The 26,376-nt window shown below is 37.9% G+C and overlaps 1 protein-coding gene across 2 annotated transcripts in view; it reads right to left on the bottom strand.

Moving 5' to 3' along the window:
• Positions 1-1,196: 1,196 nt before the first annotated feature.
• The window catches only part of Tango1 (transport and golgi organization 1), a 528,108-nt gene continuing 502,928 nt past the window's right edge, over positions 1,197-26,376 (bottom strand). For both annotated transcript variants that reach the window (XM_090376510.1, XM_090376509.1), the window contains exons 23-24: positions 25,103-25,729; positions 1,197-1,642 (exon numbers count right to left, since the gene is read on the bottom strand). In XM_090376510.1, coding sequence (XP_090232636.1) covers positions 1,533-1,642; positions 25,103-25,729 — 737 coding nt within the window. In that variant the 3' untranslated portion in view covers positions 1,197-1,532. The remainder of the gene's footprint in view (positions 1,643-25,102; positions 25,730-26,376) is intronic.

Consider the following 26,376-nt stretch of genomic DNA (forward strand, 5'->3'; position numbering starts at 1 on the left):
GCTGACATGCCCATGCAAGGTGCAGTTTCTTGTGTTTCAGAGCGAGTATGGGTATCTATTGGGAACACTGACTACATAGCCTACATGAGTAAATATTTGGCACATAGTCTATGTAGATACTGGTCTTGCTATTCCTATGTTGTACTGGGTGTTTGGCTGTAACGTGTCATTGCTGTGTTATGAAACTCACACAAAGTTCACTATGGGTATTGATTATACATGGCTGCCTCCCACATGTGGGAGACAGCCTATAACTTTGATTATTGTTGAGCCAGTGATGGTAGACTTGTGACACCACAGAGTGGGAGTACTTAACCACATTGGCTGTTGTCGAGATACCTGGGCCTGTATGTCTCAGTCCCCACAATCATTCCAAATTCAAAGTTAGAAAGATCATGACTCCGACCCATTCTTCCTCACAGATACTCATCGCCAAGTGTACAAACTACTATTTTATATTAGCTATTCCTAACTTTGAGTCTTCGCCAGCATCAGAGGATAGCCCAGTGGTTCCCAAACTGTGTGCCGGGGTGCCCCAGTGAACTCAGGGGCAACGCAAGATATTTTAAATTTTAAAGGGAAACACAGTGATACTCGACATCTGTCGGACACCGCGCGAACTACTAGCTCGAGGTGGTTCACAGTTTCAACATTACTTATTAAGTTGTTTGGACCTAACTACTTAATAAACAGAACTGTTAGGTATTTCTTTTGGCTTAGGGGTGCCATGAAAAAATTACTGAGACACTAAGCTGTGAACCAAGAAAGTTTGGGAACCTCTGGGATAGAGAGAGAGAGAAAAAAAGAGAGAGAGATAATCTTTAATGCCCTTCAGGCCAAAAAGCCAGGGGTTACCATTCCTACAAAAGAGGGTAGATAACGTAAAGTGAACTCAGCGTATCAATATCACTGACAGGTTTCTGCACTAACAAGAATGAGCAATGGTGAGAATTTAACCTGGGAAAATAATTCTACTTGTTCGTATGTAAATATGCAAACATACACTGCTACTGAAACCATATTCCTAGCGTTTTTTAATCCAAAAAAGTTACATGATTTTTATATGTACAATTTTTATTCTTAAGTTAATTGAAAGACAGGCTCAATGAAATTCAATTATATAATAATGTGTCGTTTACAATTTTCTCCAAAGAAACAACAAAACTACTCAATTTAAAAATTTATTACACCACTATATATGTTTTTAGGCACCTTATTGAACAGCAACAATATCAATTTAAAGGCATTTTCATACCATTTGGCAATAAATTTTTTTCTGCTTTTCTCTGAAAATATTACAGAAATGCTTTCAGTCATTAAATATTTCCTGTTACCACTGCTCTGAGAATCATGTGAAAACATTCAGAACAGCAACTTGCAGTTCTTTTGCATAACATCATGCTGCCTGAATGTTAAGATAAGTAACGGCACATCTAATTAATAAAGTAAAAATTCGGAAATATTTTCTGCATCAAAAATCACCAGTTTTATCATAGTTTGTAAGACACCTAATATATAATGTTTCACAGACGTCAAACTGCTGTTGATGTACTGTTGGTTTTGCTATTATCTTGAGGTAGTGGTATTGGCGAATTTTGCGGCATCCTTGGAGTACTTGTCATTTGATCTCTGTTTCTATTATCTTTGCAAAAAAAAAATAAAAATAAATAAATAAATAAAAAAATATATTTAAAATATATATATATAAATATTAACCACTACTATTAAATAAAAAAAAAAGTATATTTCAAAATATATTTCAATCATTCTATATTATTATGCTTATGCATGGACCCTCGCTATCCATTGACTTCCTGATCCATCACCCACTATATCACACTTTATTCTCTTATCCATTGTTATGTTGCAACCTTTCTCAAATGTGTCATATATCTAATTGCACCCAATCGCTCAGCAGCATCAGTCTTCCAGGAAAACTCCTGGTGAGATTTTATCAAACTATTTGCCTGCTGATTTTTTGTCTTATTTACTTTATTTTTGCTATACACTCAGTGTCTCTCTCTCTCTTCAAAGTCAAATGAGAAGGCTAACAAACTAGGAATAGTAAACACTTTGGAAATGAAATTGTAAATTATTTCTTGTTTTGGAGCTGGCAAATGAGCAGTTGATTTTGGATGCGAATAAGGAATGCCATTTACAACAATATGGAAGATCATAACTGATTATTAATAATAATAATAAAAAATGTTGCAAAAGCAGTAGTTCCTGACACAATTAAATGACTGCAAACAGGAGAAATTTGGATTTCTAATTAGAAACTAAAGGAGTTAATAAGAATTGCACTTTTATAAAGCAGAAGAATAAATATTTCTGACAATCTCAGGAAGATGAAAAAAAAAAAAAAATTTTGCAGGTAGAATTTTCCACAAGTAAGGGATGGCTTGATAAATTTAAATTAAGGACTGGCAACGACTGCATTTGGAATGTTGTGTTCAGGTCCAGAGGCTACATCAAAAGAAAGATGTGAAACTTTTTTGGGTTGTCTATATTATTATTAGCCATATGGTGCAAGGAAGCCTGAGGCTTATGCTGATTGAGCAAAAAAAAAATTTTCATGTTACCCCGAGAGAGAGAGAGAGAGAGAGAGAGAGAGAGAGAGGGGGGGGGGAGAAAGAGTAGCAAAATGAATGACTGTGGAATTGTACAGTCCTAAACAAGATGAACCTAAAAAAAAAAAAAACAGAACTTGTGGAGAGTCAGAAGTGTAACCAGATTGGTGAGGTACAAAGTGATGCACACATGAAGAGCAACTGTGGATTTTAAAGTTTGACAACTAGACATATAAGGAGATATTTAACTGTGGTGTACCAGACAATGAAGGTATTGAGTAAAATAAATGAGGAAGGTCTATTCTCCCTTGTGGTAAGAGACATGAACCAGAGTACACAAATATAAAATCTCAGGGAATAAGAGAAGATTGCAATTGACATTGAAAACTGAATTGACATTGAAGACTTGTATTTGTAAGGCTGAATGATGCAAGGCATCATTCAGCCTTACTAATTACAAGTCTTCAATGCTGAAAAAATGGGCTGTTCTAGAAATAGATGCCCAACAGAACTTTTATCATTAAGGAAGAGAAATGTTTTCTTGGGCTTAAGCCATCTAAGATCAAACTGACCCCCACTTACCACTATGAGAATTCAGGAACTTTGAAAGACTTTAGCTTTCTGTGGTTTTGAAGTCAAACAATAAAGCTTGAGCTTTATTCCAGAGCAGTTCTGCCATCATTTGTACCCTGCAGTAAATATTTACCTCAGCTTGGAAGAAAGGCATTATACATCATCAGCAATGCTCCATGTCACACACTCAACCTTGCTGAGATGAATTAGTTATGGAATGATCAAGTCTTTACAATAAAATCGACCTTACACTTCATGTATCTGAATGTGATTGCTAACTGAAGCTAGAGCCCTACATGATCACATTCACTTAGAGGCTGTTAATGGAGAAAAGAGCCAGCTTTAAAGGAATATTGGAAATGCTTCAATGTCAAGAATGCAAAATGAAACATTGCATTCACTTGTGATAAGGTCAATTCCTACTATATGAAGGAGATTATGGTCTGAAAGTATTAATTATTTCTCTGTATTTATTCCAAGAGGAGTAAAAACTAAAAGCAATGCAAGAAAGAATTGTTAATTTGGAATTAAAGGCCTGGTTAACTGAGTGAATTCAAAGTTTCAGAGGAGTTATCTGAAGAGATATAGAAGTAAAACAAATGACAAATTTCAACATTCAGAGATTTGTTCAAATACATGGAAACAATGAAGGAGGTGAATATCCAAATGCAGAGAGAGAGAGACCCAATAATGACCTTTTACAATGAGGACATTATAAAAGGTCATTATTGGAGATTTTCTTTGTAGAACAAAGACTGGTTTCTATTTATCATAAACTATAAAGAGAAGTCCTGAATGAGAAGAATTAAGGCTAGTATGAAATCAACACAAGTTTCCTTTTGCAAGGAGGAGGATCCTTCAAAGTTCCTAGTATACATATATCACTTTACTCCTTGAAGGGTTATTCACCCATCAAAGTGCAAAATTATATGTGTATTGTGTGTGTGTGATTAAATCAATGAAGTTATCATTAAACTGATTTTTAGCAGCGTTTGTTTATCTGAAAATAAGATTATTGCTCAAGTTTGTCTTCTCTGAAACCAATTATCATTATAACATAAGAGTCTATCTATTGCTCCTTATACATTGTTCTTGGAAGGATTACTGACAGATATTAAGGGCCTGCAGTACTTATCATTATGCTGGCCAGTTTAATTCTAGTAACATTATTAACTATCAAAGATGAAAAAGTGATTTGCATATTCAACAGGATATGCATATTCAAGCTATAGTTGTTATTAAGGGCCTGCAGTACTTATCATTATGCTGGCCAGTTTAATTCTAGTAACATTATTAACTATCAAAGATGAAAAAGTAATTTGCATATTCAACAGGATATGCATATTCAAGCTATAGTTGTCTTTCACTATTTCATAACATATTCAAGAAAAGGCTTAGTAATTTGGAATCTCCTCTTTTCAACCTTCTCTGGCTTAATATCTCTCTAACTAATTCATTCAAATTTATTTGTTGCTTTTTGAGTTAGAGAACAATTAGTTCTCTAACTCCACTAATCACTTGGTAATCTTTGGCTTCCTTTCAACAGGTCTATAATTACTTGTGTTGCCCTTTGATCCTCCTTTGTAAATTGGGGCCACATTTGCACATCTCCCGTCCATGGGCACCTCCCCTGAGTCCAAAGAAGCTCTCATAATTATGGCTAAGGGTTTGCTCACTTCCTTTGCTGCCTCCTTTAATATAACTGGATAGATCCCATCCACCCCAGGTGCGTTTTTTATGTTTATCTTCAACAATTTCTCCTCCACTTTCCTCTCAGTTATTACAAAATCATCTAGCTCACTGCCAGAGTTCAATTCACCTCTGGCATTCCCCTCCCTAAATAACTCCTCATGTTTGAATGTAGATGCAAAATACTCATTTAGTTTGTTAGCCACCTGAGCAGGATCATCAACAGTTGAACCATCAAAATCCAGTGGACCAACCTTACTCAACATTGCATTTGCCACCACCCATGTCAACAGGATATGCATAGCTATAATATGCATCTTAATGAAGAGCATAACACCTCTCCTGTCCTGTCCTGTTTGTTCTTTTTGTACACATACACTCCATATTCAAATTCTTCATTCCTTATGTCTGAGTGACATGATGTCTCTGATATCCCTACAATATTTGCATTTGATAACTTAATCAGTACTTCAGATTCATCAATTTTATTTACTATGCTCATCAGTCCATCTATTATCTTGTTCCATGATGATCCACAGTAGTATTTGAAATTCCCAACACCTTGCTTTCCAGGTTGCAGCATGTTCCAATAGAAGCAGTTACATTTTTTTATTTATTTCAGCCAGAGGACAGCAGTGTGTGATATAATGTTGTTGGAAAAAGGATAAAATAGGGTGGCAGAGACATTTTGAATTGTCTTACTGTTGTCAATAGAACTTTCTAAGGAACAATGATATGAAGTTTTCTGAGCAGTGCAGATGGCCTGCAAGAGTAGCTCATGGTGTCTTGTCAATGATATACAGGAATTTTTCTAGCAGGGATAAGGAGGTGATTATTCCCTTGTATAAGGCAATGGTCAGGCCACAGGTCTGAAGGCCTCATTTTAAGAAGGATGTAGAGCTGTTGGAACGAGTACATGCGAATTACAGTGTCTGGACACTAGGCACCTGCGCGGTGATCTGATTGAGGTGTATAAAGCCTTGAATGGTTTCAGCATGCTGAATGCTGATGGGATTCTTCCTCTTGCTCAGCATAATCACCCGAGAGGGCATGAATTCAAATTGAAGAAAGACAGATGTAGGATAGATGTGAAAAAAAAGTTTGCCTTTAGCCAGCAGGTAGTTGGTTGGTGGAACAGATTTCCATCCTTTGTTGTGGAAGTTGATAGCCATAAATTTAAGGCTGGGCTTGACAGGTATTTGGAATGAATGGAGGGGTGAAATTGGGGGGGGGGGGAGGTTTGGCTGATGCTGCATAAGCTTGCTTTCTTGCATAATGCTAATTAGACGAGGCACATGATGGAAAAAAAAAAAAAAACTTCCACTTCACCCCTCCGTTCGTTCGAAATACCTGTCCAGCTGAGCCTTAAATTTATTTAGGCTATCAACTTCCACAACAAGGGATGGTAGTCTGTTCCACCAACCAACCCGCTGGCTAAAGGCAAATTTCCGGACATCTATCCTACATCTGTCTTTCCTCAATTTGAATCTATGCCCTCTCAGGTGATTATTCTGAGCAAGAGGCAGAATCCCATCAGCATTGAGTATGCTCAAACCATTCAAGGCTTTATACACCTCTATCAGATCACCTCGCCGGTGCCTAGTCTCCAGACACTGTAATTTGCAAAACTTAAGCCTTTCTTCTTAAGAGCAACCCTTTGTTCCATTCACTAACCTTGTTGCCCTTCTCTGTACTCGTTCCAGCAGCTCTACATCGTTCTTGAAATGAGGCCTCCAGACCTGTATACAGTACTCAAGGTGTGGCCTGACCATTGCCTTATACAAGGGAATAATCACCTCCTTATCCCTGCTAGAAAAATTGCTGTATATCATTGATAAGACACCATGAGCTACTCTTGCAGCCCGTCTGCACTGCTCAGAGAATTTCATATCTGCCTGCACAATTACCCACAGGTCCTTTTCATTCTCTACCACTGTCAGTGTAGTACCACAGAGTTGATACGTTGCTCTGGGATTGCTGTTTCCCATATGTAGTACTTTACATTTGTCAATGTTAAACTTCATTTGACACCTCTCAGCCCATCTGCTCAACCTTTCCAGATCCTGTTGCAGCAGCATAGCATCAGTAGTGTTCTTAAAAACCCTGACAACTTTTGTATCGTCTGGAAACGTGGACATTAAGCTTGATATACCATCATCAATATTATTTATAAATAATCCACTAGAGGTTGTTATTATATCTGCTTCTTCCATCACCATCACATATTATTCATTATTCCAGTACAACAACAAAACTATTAATTAAGTAAACATCTGTATACATACAAACCCTTGTTGTTTAACACCTTAAACATATTTCTAATGTGAATTTTCATAAATATACTGGGCTGAGGTAAAGAGAGCCAATACAAGAGCCACAGCAAACACTGAGAAACTTACTGGACAAACTGGTTTGCCACTAAGGACTCTCTTTAAAAATTACAGCTGTGAATTACAGGCTCCGAAAAAGTGCTGTTTGCCTTTTTATTTACCTAATTGTTATTTTATATTGTACTTTATACGTAGTCTTATAGTTATAGTTATGCTGGTTATTTTTATATTTAATTTAGATAAAGAGTTTTTGTAGATTACTACTTAATATACGTAAAACCGTTATTTCGTTCGAATCTTGCAGCCATTGTTTTTGTATAGAGTAGTAGGGAATTCAAATTTTTAATTGTGATAATTAGGTAGCTCTAATGTATAATTATATAGCGTAATACTTATCACTACATTTAGGATTCTATTAGATAGTGTAGTATTGACAATTGATTAATTAAATTTATTGATCTTATTAATTTAAAATATCAAGTCCCAGACTAGAGCAGCAAAGCAATGGGTACAAAGTGGCAGGAGTGCTGTGACTCAGTGGAGAACTGAGGGGGGCGATTCTACAATGCATCCAACCTAAAAAAATGCGCAACTTGTGAAATGTTTGCCGAACTCTCTGGAACAGAACATGATCTAGCCAAGGAGGATGTTTTTGTGTGTGCCAGGTGCAGAGAGTGTCTAGAAATTAGGCATCAACTCAGCGTTCTACTGGGCATTTATGAGAGCTTGAGGTGTAGGATAGAGGCCCTTGAAGAAATTAATATGAGTGGCCCGTCAAGCTCTCAGCTGCCCAACTCAATGCCAGAGCTCACTCCTGAGCATCAGGCAACACAGCGGCAATCTCCAAGGCAGAATGCGCTGGCCTCAAAGGAACTAGTTATTGTTGGTGACTCTATTGTCAGGGAGATGGGGAATATATTGTGTAAAAAGGATAGATGGAACAGGACCAGGGTATATCTGCCAGGAGCAAAAGTTGATGATATTGTAAAGCATATATCATCTTTTAAGGGCACAAAAGGTGATATTGTTGTACAAGTTGGCACCAATGACATTAAGAGTAGGAGATCTGCAGATTTACTTAACAAGTACAGGTCAATGTTGCAAAAAAGTTGTGAATTAGGGTTAAATTTGAAAGTGTCTGCAATTCTGCCCAGACACGATAGGAGGGAGTAGATGATGAGAGCCTTGTCAATCAATTCGGCTCTGGAGGGAATGTGCAAGGCTCAAGGGGTAGAATTTTTTTCAGCGTGGTCTGTGCTTGTTAACAGGAGAGACTGCTTCTACAGGGATGGGATACACTTAAATAGAAAGGGTGCAAGAATATTTGCTGATGCTATCAACGCATTGTTAGGTGGGTCGGAAAACTGCTAGCTTGGGGGGAGATTCACAGACTAAAAGATTAAAAGTAGCTGCAGGCAGAGGTGAAGGTGATTCTTGCACAACTTCCTTTAGAATAAGTAGCGACCTGGAGCGAGGGATGCTGGGGGTTTCAGGGACTGACGGCAGTCATCGTGAAACAGGTGGGTATATGGGATGTGTCAGGGTAACTAGGAATAGGTGCATGTATACCAATGCTAGAAGTATAGTAAATAAATTTGATGAATTTGAAGTGTTGGTCAAGACATCAAAGACGGATATTTTTGGGATATCAGAGACGTGTTGTCAAACTGATATTAGGAATGCAGAATTGGAATTTGGGGAGTACAATGTGTACAGAAAGGATAGACAGGACAGGATAGGAAGGGAGGAGGTGTCATGCTGTTAATTAAGAAAAACATAAAATCAAAAGAAGTGCATCCAGTTGATATAGATGAACAGTGCGCTGTTGAGTCAAGTTTGGTGTGACACAAGCACTGCGAAAGTAAAAATAAGAGTAGGAGTGTGTTATACGCCTAATGACTTGAATGAGTACAATGAACAATTGTACAGAGAAATAGAGTGGGCTAGTAAATCAGAATGTCTTATAATGGGGGATTTTAATGTCTTCTAATGGGGAATTTTAACTTCCCAGATATTGACTGGAACTTGTGGGTTGGTCACTCACACACTAGTAAGACTTTTGTGGATTTATTGGATGATTGTTTTCTGCAGCAGCATGTTCGAGAGGCAACCAGAGAGGGTAATACTTCCGATCTGGTTATCAGCAGTGATTATTCGTGTATTAAGAATTTGCAGATAAAGGAACCACTAGGTGGCAGTGATCACATTGTACTGATGTGAGATTTACTTAAAGATATAATTACCATCAGGGGTAAAGGAAAGGGTTTTTGCTTCTGTAAAGGTGAGTACAGTGGTCTCAGACAGTTTTTAAATTCTGTACAGTGGGATCAACTGACGATGTTACCAACAGTAAATTCTAAGTGGGAAGGAATTAATTCAATGAATTAATCGTGGAAGCTACTAAAAGTTTCATGCCTATTAAGAAATATTGTTAGAGGTTCAGGCCTAAATGGTTATCAAATGAACTAATGAGACTCGTGACAGGAAATAAAAATGCATGGGATGCATATAAATTATCAAGCGACTCAGAAGCCTATGGCAGATATAAGCTAGTCTGTAATCAGGTCACAAAGGAGGTTAGGCAGGCGAAGGCAGATTACGAGAAATCTTTGGCAAACGATGCTAAGAAAAACAGCAAGGATTTCTTTACTTATATAAACTCTAAAAGGAAGGGGATGAATCTGATTGGTCCACTTGATATCGATGGTTCGACTGTTGATGATCCTTTCAGATAGCAAACAAACTGAACGAGTATTTTGCATCTACATTCACACATGAGGAGTTATTAAGGTTTGAAAATGCCAGAAGGTTAACAAATTGTAGCAGGGTGCTTAATGATTTTGTAATAACTGAGAGCAAAGTGGAGGAGAAATTGTTGAAGTTAAACATAAGAAAGGCACCTGGGGTGGATGGGATCTATCCAGTTATATTAAAGGAGGCAGCAAAGCAACGAAAACCGTTAGCCATAATTATGAGAGCATCTTTGGACTCAGGGGAGGTCCCCACGGATTGGAGCTGTACAAATGTACTCCCAATTCACAAATGGGGATTGAAGGGTGACATGAGTAATTACAGACCAGTTAGTTTAACTTCTATTCCGGGGATAAAATAATGGAGTCACTGGTTAAAGATGCATTGTAGGATCATCTAGACAAGACTGCAGCAATAATTCAGACACAGCATGGGTTTGTTAAGGGAAAGTCTTGTCTGAAATTTGATAGGATATTATGATATGGTTACAAAGGAACTGGATGCAAAAAATAATTTCGATACGTATACTTGGATTTCAGGAAAGCTTTTGACACTGTTGCGCATGGAAGACTACTGTACAAATTGGAGCAGAATGGTATTAAGGGTAAGTTGCTACAATGGATAAAAGGATGGTTGAGTGGGAGGAGACAGAGGGTGGTAATCAATGGGTGCTGGTCTTCGTAGACTAATGTTATTAGTGGAGTCCCACAGGGTTCGGTGTTGGGTCCACTGTTGTTTTGTATATTTATCAATGATATTGATGAAGGTATATCAGGCTTAATGTCAAAGTTTGCAAATGATACAAAGGTTGGCAGGGTTGTTAATGACAGTATTGGCAGTGTGCTACTGCAACAGGATCTAGAAAATTTGGGCAGATGGGCTAAGAAGTGGCAACTGAAGTTTAACCTTGAGAAATGCAACGTACTGCATATGGGTAGAAGTAACCCCAGAGAAACGTACCAACTATGTGGTACTACACTTAAGGTGGTAGAAAATGAAAAAGACCTGGGAGTAATTGTGCAATCAGATATGAAGTTTTCTGAGCAATGCAGACAGGCTGCCAGGGCAGGTCATGGGGTTTTGTCAATGATATATAGGAATTTTGCTAGCAGAGAAGGAGGTGATTGTCCCTCTGTATAAGGCAATGGTCAGGCCACACCTTGAGTACTGCATACAGGTCTGGAGGCCTCATTTTAGGAAGGATGTAGATTTGCTTGAGCGTGTTCAGAGAAGGGCAACAAGATTGGTGAGTGGAGTGGAGGGATCCTCTTACCAAGAGAGGCTTAAGTTCTGCAAATTGCAGTGGCTGGAGACTAGGCACCTGCACGGTGATCTGATTGAGGTGTATAAGGCCTTGAATGGGTTGAGCACGCTGAATTCTGATGGGATCCTTCCACTTGTTCAGATTATGAACCTAAGGGGACATAAATTCAAATTAAGAAAAGACAGATGTAGAATAGATGTGCAGAAATTTGCCTTTAGCCAGCGGGTGGTTAATTGCTGGAACAAACTCCCATCTGTCGTTGTGGAAGTTGATAGGCTGAATAAATTTAAGGAGGAACTGGACAGGCATTTGGAGGGAATGGTGTGATTTTTTTTTTTTTTTTTTTTTTTTTGGCTGATGCTGCATAAGCTCATACACTTGCTTTCTTGCATCACATGCCACTACAACTACTACTACTTTCTTTGAAACTTGATTTTCTCCACTCCAATTTTCCTAATAGTGACATAATTTTCCTTGATTTTAATGTTTTTAATACACTGATTTTAATGTTTACAATTCCAGCTGACTTTTGTTTTCTAGCACATAGACCCAGCTTGTTGAGATGATGATGCTTTTGCAATTACTAATGGCCTTGCACTGACTGTTCATTTAGATAACAAAATACCAGCCAATCCTAAACAAACTGCCAACACTCTTTTGATCTTTTTCTCACAAACAGTAATTTCATTACATGGTTAAGGTGAGCAGCCCTCTGGGGACCTTAGATCGCCACTTAGTGATGATATCTTCTCCAATAGAGGCTTTCTCATGCATCCCCTCTCAGCTTCATGTTGTCTAGTATTACAACATTGCAAAATGGGATGATGTGCAAGATTTTCATTCTTCTTTTACTTGGTTGGATTATTGTTTTAAATCATATAATATCAATGTTTGTTCAGATTGTGTCAGTGAAATTATTCTTGTATGGACAAAATCCTTTATACTCCACACTCCAACTTAAAATCTTTTCCTTTATCTAAACTATGAGTTTCTAATAAATTGTGTAAGTCTGTTCAAGATAAGAAAGTTGCATATCGCAATTAGCTTACACTCAAATCTCCTGGTTCATTTCCTGCCTACACCAAAGCCTGCAACAATTGTAAAGCAGTTATTAATCACTCCAAACTAGATTTGAACAGGCTGAGAGCAAAAAACTTGTTTCTTGTCCGAAGAGTAGTCGAGCATATTCTGGTCTCTTGCCAATGCTACTGGCCAAAACTTTTGCCCATCTGTACTCCCACCTCAGCTAGAGATAGAGCTGACTTTCTTGCATACTACTTTTATTCTAACTCTTGCACTGATGACCTTGGTAAACCACCTCCTACCACTCACAGTACACTTCGGAAGACCTCCTGCAGTCTTCCGTCAAAAGAATGTCAGAAGAATTTTTGAAAACTCATGATGCCAAGAAAGCATCAAGTCCTGGTATTTTTCCAGTTGTTCTCAAAACCTGCACTCCTGTTCTGTTGCCTTTTTACATTTGATTATTCCATTGGTGCTTATCCTTCTGCTGAAAATTTGCTCATATACAGCCTGTTCCTAAAAAGGGTGACAAATTTCTTAATCCAATTATTGCCCCATTACACACCATCTCCTAAACTAGTTAGAAACTTAAAACTGATAAATGATCACCAATATGAATTTCATCAGTGTCTATCCACTAGTGATACACTGGCTTACACTACTCAACTATGGACAAATTCAATGTAAAAGTTTGGTGAAATTGAAGCAGTTGCTCTTGACATTTCAAATGCGTGCGATCGTGTTTGGCATAAAGGCCATTTAAATAAGCTTCCATCTTATGGAATGCTGATTGTTTTCTGTTTTTGGATATCCAGTTTATTATCTGACTGCTCACTGCAGGTGATGGCAGATGGCTCTCTGTCAGGGTTGCCGCAAGTGGGTAGGCGAGGTAAGCGTTGCTTATGGGTGGCAGTTGAGGAGGGCGTCAATTTTTTTTCTACATATACAAGTCGGACCTCTGTTTAAAAACTTCCTTAAAACGAAATTTTCTATTTAGCGATATTTTTTGAATTCTCCCTGGTGATTACATTTAAAATAGTTTCCGTAGAAAAGAAATATCCATATAACGAACGGATTACGAGAGACTTAACTGGGAATGCATTAACAGTTTGCACTTCTGGCCTTTAGGCAATTGAGAAAATTAGTGCTGCTACTCAGCACGAATTAAGAGTTAAAGGGATTACCATTCTGTAACTTAGTGGTACTCGTAAAACCTATCCAACCGCCTGTTCCAGATACCCAGAAGTCGTGTTGGTCATTTAACTGGTTAACGTTTACCAGTATTCAACACGGCAGGAAAATAATTCGTTTGAAATAAATACAGTTCATGAAATTACAGACTTAAGTTAATTTTCTTATTATGTAGATCTGCGTTCAGTGCCAGATTAAGCTTTGGGCTAGCTGACCAAATTAAGGTATAGGCTCTTGCCTGGGGTGCCAAAAAACAAGAACAATGAAGCAAAAATATATCAATCTTTAGTAAAGGGCACCAAAAAAATCTTTCTGCCCAGGGTGCAGAAATACCTTGGTCCGGCACTGTCTGTGTTTAATATTTATATTTTGCAGGGTCATACTCCAGAACATGGGTACAACTCCATACTTCGGCAAGAAAGAGTGGGAGAAAGCAGAGATAGGATGTGAAGGCAACTCCCACTCACTGCTATTCCCCTCTCCTCTTCACCTGCATGTTACTGGGGGATGTCACATGACATCGCAATATGTCGGAGCTGAAATGAAGAAAAGAAATGACAAAACATTGTGTCATTTAATATTTTGTGCTGAAACCTTTTGCTTTTATGATGGCTTTCAATCTTTGTGGCATATTCTCGACCAGCTTTTTATAAATACCAGGTGATATGTTCCTCCACTCAGCCTTTAACACAGCCACCAGTTCAGCCTTGTTCTTTGGGCGATCTTAACATGCATGTACCCAACGACCCAATACATCCTAAAGATGCTTGATAGGGTTCAGATCAGCTCTCTGGGCTGGCCAATTCAACTTTTCCACATCCATGTTCTCAAACCATTCTGTTACAACCCAAGCAGTATGGCATGGCGAGTTGTCTTGCTGATACAGGTATGGGCCTTCCCCGAAGTATTGCCATAATGTTGGAAATACATAATTGTCCAGGTTGTCCTAGTACTGCACAGCATTCATGATTTTTTTGAAAATGACTAATGGGCCCAAGCCAAACCATGAAAGGAGCCCCATACCATGACAATGCTTCCACCAAATGACATTGTTGGGAGGATACAATCAGGAAGGAACTGTTCCCCTGGCATTCTCCACACCCAGGAACAGACATCAGACTGGTAGAGTGCGAACCTCGACTTGTCTGTCCATAGGACTATTTTCCACTGCTCTACAGTCCAGGATTTGCGCTCCTTACACCATGTTAATTGGCATCTAGCATTTGTTGAGGTGATCAATTCTGTTGAACGTATCATCTTGCATGCCCACTTTTGCAATTGTTTGTTCGAAGCCCAGTGTGCATATTTATAGCAGGTTCTGTGATGGGGCAACAGGTCCTATGCATGCAGAGGACCTGTTGCTCCATCCACGGAGGGGTGTCCAGATATTAATGGTAGGGCAGTGTATATGAAGCTCTTGAATGTCTACAAAATATCACGGAATATTTTAAAGAAAATAGAATAGATGAAGCAGTCAAAAAATTCTCAATTTGGCTATTAATATGGCTACTATTATTGGTATTGAAGGTTCGTTTCCAGAAGTAAGCACCGTAAGGAAAAGAAAGTAGAGATGATACTATTCAGAATCTGCAACAAAATTTCAAAATTAATTTTTTTCTTTCAAATTAAGGACACAACAATTTTCTCGTTAACTAAAAGGTTTACAAATATAAAAGAACATGAAGAAATATTTAAAATATTTTATAATATTTCCGACTTAAAAAAATGGTAAGATGACGATTTATTAAATCATTGCAAATATTTACATTGATCGTAATGAGTCCGATATTGATGGTTTAGCATTATCTGAAGAACTTTAAGAGTACTTCAAATTTATATTGAATATAAAGTTATATACTCCATTTGAAGTGTTACAATATTTTTTAAAAACCGATTTTATAGATAGTTTTCCAAATGTAGCAGTTGCATTAAGAATTTTTCTAACTTTACCAGTTTCGGTTGTCTCAGGTGAAAGGAGTTTTTCAAACTTAAAATGAATCCAAAATCATTGACGATCAAAAATATCTCAACAACGACTCTCTAATTTGACAATAACGTCAATAAAAAATGATCTTTTGGAACAAATAAACATAAATGAAATACTTAATAAATTTGCATCTCTTAAAGCAGGGAAACGTATATTTTATAATTTTCCTTTTATTTTATTATTGTGATTTAGAATTTAAAGTTTATTTTCAAAATGATTTTGTTATTTTTGTTTGTTGTTTCATTATATTATATGTGAGATATGTTGTAATTCTTTTCTTTTTCAATCCAAATATTTTGGGGTGGCAAATTTGATTTCACTTACTGGCAGCACATAAGGTTGCAGCGGCCCTGCTCTCTGTCTTTTATCTTCTCTATTAATGCTGATGTTCCTCAAGGTTCAGTTTTTTCTCCCACTCTTTTCCTCTTATATATTAATGATCTTCTTCCATTTTCTGGAAACCGTATCCATAGTTTTACTGATGATAGAACATTGTATTCCACCTTCCAGTTTGAGAAACCTTTTTATGTTTGGTAGTAGATAAAAATATAAAAACTATAAAAAGATTTTAGAAACCTTTTTATATTTGGTAGTATGAGAAGTTGAAGCTGTTTGTGTCTTGCACAAACAGATTAAACTTGACAGATATCTACTACCAATTCCTAAAATACCGAACTTCAGGTAATTCTGCAATGGGGCAAAGATAACTTAGTTAATTTCAATCCTTTGAAAACTTGGTCTTCTATTAAATCTCACAAAAAGGATTCTTCTGCCTCCTATGCTTAACTTCAGAGACACTCAGATTTTTAGACAAGATTACGTATTTCTATTATGGCATAAGCACATCACAAATATTGTTTCTTCTGCATCTAAAAAACTGGGGTTTCTTTTTTGCTCTCGGAATTACTTTTCTTCAAAACAGCTACTCACTCTGTACAAATCTGAAATCTGCCCTACCATGGAATAGTGTTCCCATATCTAGCACAGTGTCCCATAACCATCAAAGGAATGGGTGAGTGGGAGAAGACAGAGAGTGGTAATCAATGTACACTGCTCTTTGTGGACTAATGTTATTAGTGAAGTCCCCCAGGGTTTGGTGTTGGGCCCGTTGTTGTTTTCTATATTTATCAATGATGCTGATGAACGCATACCAAGCTTAATGTTGAAATTTGCAGATGATACAAAGGTTCACAGGATTGTTAATGACAGTATGCTGCAACAGGATCTATAAAAGTTGGGCAAATGGGCTGACAAGTGGCAACAGAAGTTTAACATTGACAAATGCAAAGCACTGCATATAGATAGCAGTAACCCCAGAGTAACACATCAACTGTGTAGTACTACACTCACAATAGTGGAAAATGAAAAGACTGGGGGTAATTGTGCAGCCAGATATCAAGTTTTCAGAACAGTGCAAACAAGCTGCCACAGCATCTCATGTGGTCCTGTCAATAATATACAGGAACTTTGATAGCAAAGATAAGGGGGTGATTACCCTTTGTATAAGGGTAATTAGCATTAGCATTAGTAGAGGCATATGATGCAAGAAAGCAAGCTTATTCAGCATCAGCCAAAAAAAAAAAAAACAAAAACACACCACTCCCATTTCACCCCTTCGTTCGTTCGAAATACCTGTCCAGTTGAGCCTTAAATTTGTTTAGGCTATCAACTTCAACAACAAATGATGGAAGTCGGTTCCACCAACCAACCACCCGCTGGCCAAAGGCAAATTTCCGCACATCTATCCGACATCCGTCCTTCCTCAATTTGAATTTATGCCCTCTGAGGTGATTATTCTGAGCAAGAGGAAGAATCCCATTGGCATTGAGCATGCTCAAACCATTCAAAGCCTTATACACCTCTATCAGATCACCTCGCCGGTGCCTAGTCTCCAGACTCTGTAATTTGCAAAACTTAAGCCTTTCTTCGTAAGAGCAACCCTTTGTTCCATTCACTAATCTTGTTGCCCTTCTCTGTACGTTCCAGCAGCTCTACATCCTTCTTGAAATGAGGCTTCCAGACCTGTATACAGTACTCAAGATGTGGCCTAACCATTGCCTTATACAAGGGAATAATCACCTCCTTATCCCTGCTAGAAAAATTCCTGTATATCATTGACAAGACACCATGAGCTACTCTTGCAGCTCGTCTGCACTGCTCAGAGAACTTCATATCTGCCTGCACAATTACCCCCAGGTCCTTTTCATTCTCCACCACTGTCAGTGTAGTACCGCAGAGTTGATACGTTGCTCTGGGGTTACTGTTTCCCATATGTAGTACTTTACATTTATCAATGTTAAACTTCATTTGCTACCTCTCAACCCATCTGTTCAACCTTTCCAGATCCTGTTGCAGCAGCATAGCGTCATTAGTGTCCTTAACAACCCTGCCAACCTTTGTATCATCTGGAAACTTGGACATTAAACTTGATATACCATCATCAATATCATTCATAAACACCGAAAACAACAACGCACCCAACACTGAACCCTGAGGAACTCCACTAATAACATTAGTCCACGTTGAGCAGTGTCCATTGATTACCACTCTCTGTCTTCTGCCACTCAACCATCCCCTTATCCATAGCAGCAATTTGCCTCCAATGCCACACTGCTCCAATTTGTGCAGCAGTGTTCCATGTGCAACAGTATCAAAAGCCTTTCTAAGATCCAAATATATAATATCAAAGTTATTCCCTGCATCCAGTTCTTTTGTGACTACATCATAGTATCCAATCAAATTGGTCAGGCAAGACCTGCCCTTAACAAAACCATGCTGCGTCTGAGCTATAACTGAATTCTTGTCTAGATGATCCTGCAGTGCTTCTTTAACCAGTGCCTCCATTAATTTTCCTGGAACAGAAGTTAAACTAACAGGTCTATAATTACTTGTGCCAGCCTTTGATCCTCCTTTGTGAATTTGGGTTACATTTGCACATCTCCAGTCTATGGGTACCTCCCCCGAGTCCAAAGAAGCTCTCATAATTATGGCTAGGGGTTTGCTTACTTCCTTTGCTGCCTCCTTTAATATAACTGGATAGATCCCATCCACCCCAGGTGCCTTTTTTATGTTTATCCTCAACAATCTCTCCTCCACTTTCCTCTCAGTTATTACAAAATCATCTAGCTCACTGCCAATGTCTACTTTACCTATGTCCTTCTCCTTCCTGAATAACTCCTCATGCGTGAATGTAGATGCAAAATACTCGTTTAGATTGTTAGCCACCTGAGCAGGATCCTCAACTGTTGAACCATCAATATCCAGTGGACCAATCTGATTCATCCCTTTCCTTCTTGAGTTTAAATAGGTAAAGAACTCTTTTCTGTTTTTCTTTGCATCCTTTGCCAAAGATTTTTCGTAGTCTGCCTTTGCCTGCCTATTCTCCTTTGTGACTTGGTTACAGACCAACTTATATCTATCATAGGCTTCCATGTCGCCCATTAATTTGTATGTATTCCATGCATTTTTCTTCTCTGCCACATGTCTCATTAGTTCATCTGACAACCATTTAGGCCTAAACCTTGAACAATATTTCTTAGTTGGTATGTAAAGCCTGGTAGCTTCCAAGATTAGTTCCTTGAATGCTTCCCATTTTGAGTTTGCTGTTGGTAACATCATCAGTTGGTCCCACTGTATAGAATTTAAATACTGTCTCAGACCCATAGTCGCCTTTACGAAAACAAAAACCCTTCCCTCTTCCTCTGATGGTGGTTACCTCCTTGAGTAAATCCCACTTCAACACACTGTGATCACTACCACCTAGTGGTTCATTTATCTGCAGATTCTTAATGCATGAAGAATCACTACTGATAATCAGATCAAGAGTATTGCTCCCTCTTGTTGCCTCACGAACATGCTGATGTAGAAAACAATCATCCAATAAATCCACAAAAGCCTGGCTAGTGTGTGAATGACCAACCCACAAATTCCAGTCAATATCTGGGAAATTAAAATCCCCCATTACAATCATCCCCTTATAAAAAAGGTGTGGCAATAGGCAGGCCACACCTTGAGTACTGCATACAGGTCTGGAGTCCTCATTTTAGGAAGGATGTAGAGCTGCAGAACAAGTACAGAAAAGGGTAATGAGATTGGTGAGGGGAACTAAAGGGTGCTCTTACCAAGAAAGGCTTAAGTTCTGCAAACATCTGGAGACTAGGCACCTGTGAAGTGATCTGATTGAGGTGTATAAGGCTTTGAATGGTTTGAGCAAGCTCAATGCTGATGGGATTCTTCCTCTTGTGCAGATTACAATTCAATTACAATTGAAGGAACAGAAATTCATTTTGAGGAAAGATGGTTGCAGACTTATGGGCGTAAATTTGCCTTTAGTTAGCGAGTGGTTGATTGCTGGAACAAACTTCCATCTGTCATTGTGGAAATTAACAGCTTAAATAAATTCAAGGAAGAACTAGACAAACTTTTAGAGTGAATGGTACTAGGTGAAATGGGAAGTTTTTTTTTGGCCATTGTTGTATAAGCTTTCTTTCTTGCATCATATGCCACTACTAATGCTAATGACCTCTCTCAGGCTTCTATACTCCATTCAAAAGAGGGTAATTAGGTTAATCAATCGCCTATCTTTTACAAAATCTCTCAACTCAGTCTCATAGTATCTTTTTTATAGATATTTCCATGGGCAATGTTCTTTTGAATTGGCTTCTACTATTCAAAACCAGGCCAGTCAGTACCCTTTTACTGTTCAACTCCAAACTCACAGAATCAACATTTTTCTTCTTCCTCATTTATTCCTTCAACTTTTGGAACAACCTCCCTTCACACACATTTTCTGAAAATTACAATCTACTAAAATTCAAGTCTATTGTCAACAAGTATCTTTCATCATCTCAACCTTGAACTAATGCACGGTACTAAATACTGTAGGTTTAATACATTTTGCTTTTGGAGTTTTCATTAAAAAAAAAAAAAAGAAACACACAGAGCTTCTAGAGAAGGTTCATAAAACAGAAATCACTCCTGAAAAGTACAAATTGATCAATATGAACAGCTTAGAAAGTGCAGACTAAAATTTAGTGACTAGACATTTTAGGGGATATGAATATAATACCCCTGAATGGGATCACCAAAACAAATGAAAGAGATATATGCTTACTAGTAAAAGAGATAATAACCAGGGGAAACAAATATACAATTTTAGGGAGTAACAATAAGCCAAATTTCATGAATTTGCCTTCAGACCATGAGCTGTAGATTAATGTAACAAATTACTTGAAAAAGTAGCAGAGGCAGAGTTTGGTAGAATTGAATTCTTAGAGCAGAATTGGATGGTCACTTCAAGCTGTTCTGTTTAAAGTCACACTGAAGTGACAAAGGAAGGCCTACAAGTTATACTGGAGCATGAAGGGCTATAGGGTGGTAGGTGCTGGGGGTCTGTGGATGGTTTATCTGGATTTGTTACAATCCTAACATTGGTAGCTTTTCAGCAGTCAGAGAAGTGGCCTTGGAGGCAGGAGGTACATAAACTTATGACAGCAAGACTTGGAGCAACAGTCTTCACAGCTTCAACCTCATTACAGTCAGTATTTGGGCATTTACTGTTTCTGACATGTTTGTTAGTATTCTTAGTGGTTTAGTGGTGGGAAAATTATGGTTCAGTGCTGTTGGAGGGTTGACATGCCTTATGGTCACCTTAAATTTTTTTTGTGAATTTCTTCATGGAGGAAGAGGGGTATCCTCATCTCTTGAGGGAAGATATTTTCAATGACACTTCTTATTGTGGTTTCCCAAGAAAGAAAGATTCTGTTGCTGGATAGTTTAGGATGTCCTAGTATAGTGATATTGTTAGAGCCCACCTTAGAAATTACCCCAAGAGTAGAAATTTAGAAATTACAAGTGGTAATTTCTACCTTGGTTTCTACTGTTACCTCAGTGGAAGAAACCACACATTTCACTGTCTCTTGGTAAAGCTTACTGTATTTGCTTGTTCGAGTGGCATGTATTTTGGTATCAGTTTATCAACTTCACAATGTGTGGCCAGTTGAAGCACTTTTTCTAAAATTCCTTTCTGGCTCCCCAAACATCTTATAACACAGAATACTGATTTTCTCTTTTTGGTGGCACAGGATGCTTGTAACATGAATCCTACATTTTTTTTTTTTTTTAAATATCTACAGCGTCCAGTGACTGGAAAAAGCCTAACTTCTCTTTAGTGAAGTATGAAACAACTGGGCATCAAAAAGTTTCCATCAGACAATTTTCACAGAAAATCTAGAAACTTCATGGATACTATAGCTGAGAGGGGCAGGTACAATGATTTCTGGTGGTCTAGGTATCATCAGCATGTCAGCCTCTGATTTTTCTACACAGGGTGGGGGGGGGGGAGTACAGGGTAATGGTAGTACTTGGACTCAGGGAAAGCCCCCACAGACTGGAGATGTGCAAATGTATCCCCAATTCATAAAGGGGAATCGAAGGATAACATGAGTAATTACAGACCAGTTAATTTAACTTCTGTTTTGGGTAAAATAATGGAGTCACTGGTTAAAGATCCATTGCAGGATCATCTAAACAAGACTGCAGCAATAATTCAGACACAGCATGGGTTTGGGTTTGTTAAGGGAAAGTCTTGTCTGACAAATTTGATTGAGAACTATGATATGGATGCAAAATATAATTTTGATACCATATACTTGGACTTCAGGAAAGCTTTTGACACTGTTGCACATGGAAGACTACTGTACAAATTGGAGCAGAATGGTATTAAGGGTAAGTTGCTACAATGGATAAAAGGGTGGTTGAGTGGGAGAAGACAGAGAGTGGTAATCAATGGACACTGCTCTTCGTGGACTACTGTTATTAGTTGAATCCCACAGGGTTCGGTGTTGGGCCCACAGTTGTTTTGTATATTTATCAATGATATGGATGAAGGCTTAGTGTCAAAGTTTGCAGCTGATACAAAGGTTGGCAGGGTTGTTAATTACAGTAATGGCATTAACAACCCTGGTGGTAGAAAATTAAAAAGACTTGGGAGTAATTGTGCAGTCAGATATGAAGTTTTCTGAGCAATGCAGACAGGCTACAAGAGCAGGCCATGGGGTTTTGTCAATGATATACAGGCATTTTGCTAGCAGGAAAAAGGAGGTTATTATCCCTTTGTATAAGGCAATGGTCAAACCGCACCTTGAGTATTGTGTACAGGTCTGGAGGCCTCAATTTAGGAAGGATGTAGATTTGCTTGTTGTGTACATAGAAGGGCAACAAGATTGGTGAGGGGAACGAAGGGGTACTCTTACCAAGAGAGGCTTAAGTTCAGCAAATTGCAGTGGCTGGAGACTAGGCTCCTGTGAGGTGATCTGATTGAGGTGAATAAGGCGTTGAATGGGTTGAGTATACTGAATTATGATGGGATTCTTCCACTTGTTCAGATTACGACCCTAAGCGGGCATAAATTCAAATTGAGGAAAGACAACTGTAGAATAGATGTGCGGAATTTGCCTTTAGCCAGCGGGTAGTTAATTGCTGGAGCAAACTTCCATCTGTTGTTGTGGAAGTTTATTTTTTTTTTTTTTTTTTTTTTTTGATTTGGTAGTTGTTGGCGCATCGGCTTCTGTGGCCATATTGCACCTCCCAAGGTTTTTGCAGTACTTTGATCCAAGCCCGAGGCGGGAATCGAACCCGCGACCTTTGGGTTGCCGGGCAGGTATTTTACCCACTCGGCTAGCCCGGTCGGCTTTGGAAGTTTATAGCGTAAATAAATTCAAGGAGGAACCGACAAACTGTTGGAGGGAATGGTTGTATGAATTTTTTTTGGCTGATGCTACATAAGCTCATACGCTTGCTTTCTTGAATCACATGCCTCTATTACTATTATTTCCCTGTCAGGAAACAATAGACATTAGGGCTGCCAAGAGTATTTGGGATACTAAATATTCTAGTGATAATGAACTCCTCTAAAAATCACTTCTACAATCTGTATATTACTGGACCATAGGGCAGATGTGCCAATGAGCACATTTGGATGGACAAGTCCATGACCATGTACAGAAGAAAAACGTAGGGCTGATCTCATGGCTATATTGGCAGTAAATGTTTATTAAAAAGAGTGAACAAAAGGCCCCCTGCCCCCAAGGGTGACTCCAGCAGAATGTGAAGTTCAGAGGGAGTTTACCCTTTTCACTATTACACCCTTTCATTTTGCACTTATATTAGTAAGGTTCCTGGATAAGGAGCACATCAATACCATTATCCTCCCTATTCTTGCCAATTTGGGATATTAAAGTAGAAAATTATTTATTTATTGACTGGAATTTATCTAATTGTATTAAACTGGGAAAATAATGCAGGTAAGTTAGGCATATAAAATATCACCCTAAAAAAAAATTATTGTAACCTATATATCTGATCAGCCATTTTTATCCAGTTCCTCTTTAAATTTACATAAGCATTCCAAGTCCCACAAGGTCAAGTGCAGTTCTGCAGCAATATTTTTTTTAACTTAAATATATGTCCTCTAGTTTGCACTACATTAGAACAAGAAAAGTATTTTGTTTATCAAATATTTACAGCTTTTGTGTTTAGTTACATAAACCTTAAAAACTTAAATCAAATCTGCCCTTTCTCCAGATTTTGCAACTTAAAATCACTGCTTTATATGATGATCAGTCAGTAATAAAGCTAAAATATGATCAGTCAGTAATGAAACTAAACATTCTCCTTCAACATGTTAAAACCATACAAACTCTTCAGCCTCTCCTCCCACAGTGGGTTTGGCAGAATGATGTTTCATCACTCGCACAGACAGATAATACAAATTGCATTCCCTGAATGCATGCTCTTCATGTACTGTATTCTTGAGCTCTCATTTACAGCATGAGACTACTGTGAATGCTGCCTCCTAGACTGAAGTAATCATATCCTCTATTTTTAAGGTTTACAACCTCTATTGCTATATACTACATTTCAGATATGCAAGAATTAATGTGAATACTTCATAAATGATATTTATTTTCCATAAATATGCACATAATAATGTGCATATTTATGGGAAACAAAGCATTTTAATGTCACATTTCAATGGGTTATCAAAATCAATTATTGTGCAGACTGCTGCACTTTTGTTATCTACACCTTAATTTTTGTTCATTATGCATTTTCATAATTTTTTTTTCACTGTGCATTTTTCTACATTTTTTACTGCTATTAAAATATAATAATTACAAATAAACTAAAGTGTCATAAAGTACAATGCCTTAAGAAGTATTTATTATTTTCAAATTAGCTTTTTACACAATAACAAGCAGTTATTAAAACTCACAGATTGTGTGTTGAAATGCTTCTGTAAATAAAGACTCCATTTTCTATGTCTTATAGATTTATTAGAGAATCCAATATTCCAATATCTGCATATCTCTTTTCATAGGCAAATTAAATAGCTCATGGTATTCTGGGTACCATGGCATAAGAGACCCACAATAGCAGCTGCAGTAGAATCATTAATGGTGAATCTGTGAATAAAAAACTTCAAGACCAAGGGAAAATTTGTCAGGTTCTACAAATAATCATGTCTGGTCTGGTGAGGGTAGGGTTTCAGAAAATTTTAATACTCATAATAAAAGTATGAACAGCAAGATTGTGATGTTTTGCACTCACACACATACACACAAAAATAAGTTTCTTGAGTATTACTACTACTACTATAATAAGTAAAATATTCCTGTACAGAAAAAAAAGAGGAAAAAAAATTACCGTTATTAAGAATTCTTACCTATTCTATGGTCTTGCAGACTTGAAGGTAAAAGTTCTCTTCGGTGTATTATACTAGGGTGTGGAGGAGGAGGGGGAGGCACAGGAGGAAACCTAGGTGTAAATGGTGGTAAAGGAAATGGGTATCCGTATGGTCTAGGTGGAGGAACATCATGAAAGCGAGGCAGATGAGAAGGTGGGGAACAACTTCTAGAATCACGTGAATTTTGTTCTTGTGGAGAAGAAGAAGACTGCTGATCTGGATCTTTATCATAAGGAGAAATAGAATGGCATCTATGTGGAGACGCACGATCTTGTTCATACTCACGAGACATCACTCTTCTTTCTGATGGATGAAAATTAGGTGGAGGACCAGTATTAAGAAGAACACCAGGTGGAGGGAGACGCCATGGCTGGGGTGCAAATGGGTGTGGATGAATGAATGGTGGTAGTGGGTGAATGCGATCTAATGGAGGAGGAGGTAAAGGTCTGTCTGAAGGCAACATTGGAGGTATGGAAAGTCCCGAGTTGCTTGTCTCCAAAAGATGATGGGATAAAGAAACTGAAGAGGATTTTTCTAACGAATCTGTAACCTCTGAAAGCAAATTACTGGAATGTGATGCATCAACACTAGTGGAACCAGTGAAATCTACAGCCAAAGAAAAAATATATATCACAAACTAAGTAACAAAGATAATAAATAATCATTACACTCTTATTATGTGTCATTCTTAATAAATCAACTTTATAACTTTTTTCCCTAAAATAAAAAAATTAAAACTGATCAGGTGCTGGCACTATTAGAATAATAATGCTAACAAAAAACATTTTGAAAGATAAGCCTCATGAGTCTAATTCAGATTTAGTAATCTTACTTCAAATAAACCGAAGACTATCATCAGATGATAAGGCAAACATCTGTGAAAAGTCTAAACCTCCCAAAAACTTCTGTCATTACCCAAATATATGTGGTCTCGGTTCCAATCTTAATGATGTTCATATCCACATACAATCTGCCAAGCCTTGCTTTTTCTGACAGAATCTCAATTATCAGTTCACTCAACCACCACTCATCTCATTGTCAATTTCCAAATTATTCACTCTATCATTTCTTTCACTTCAAAAGTGGCATATGTCCACTCTGATATTTCATATTAGCATTAGCATTAGTAGAGGCATTTGATGCAAGAAAGCAAGCTTATGCAGCATCAGCCACAAAAAAAAAAAAAAAAAAATAAATAAAAAACTAACCACTTCCACTTCACCCCTCTGTTTGTTCGAAATACCTGTCCAGCT

The sequence above is a fragment of the Mastigoproctus giganteus genome, chromosome 6 (genome assembly GCF_048544385.1).
Source record: "Mastigoproctus giganteus isolate SK-2022 chromosome 6, ASM4854438v1, whole genome shotgun sequence".
Classification (NCBI taxonomy): Eukaryota; Metazoa; Arthropoda; class Arachnida; order Uropygi; family Thelyphonidae; genus Mastigoproctus; species Mastigoproctus giganteus.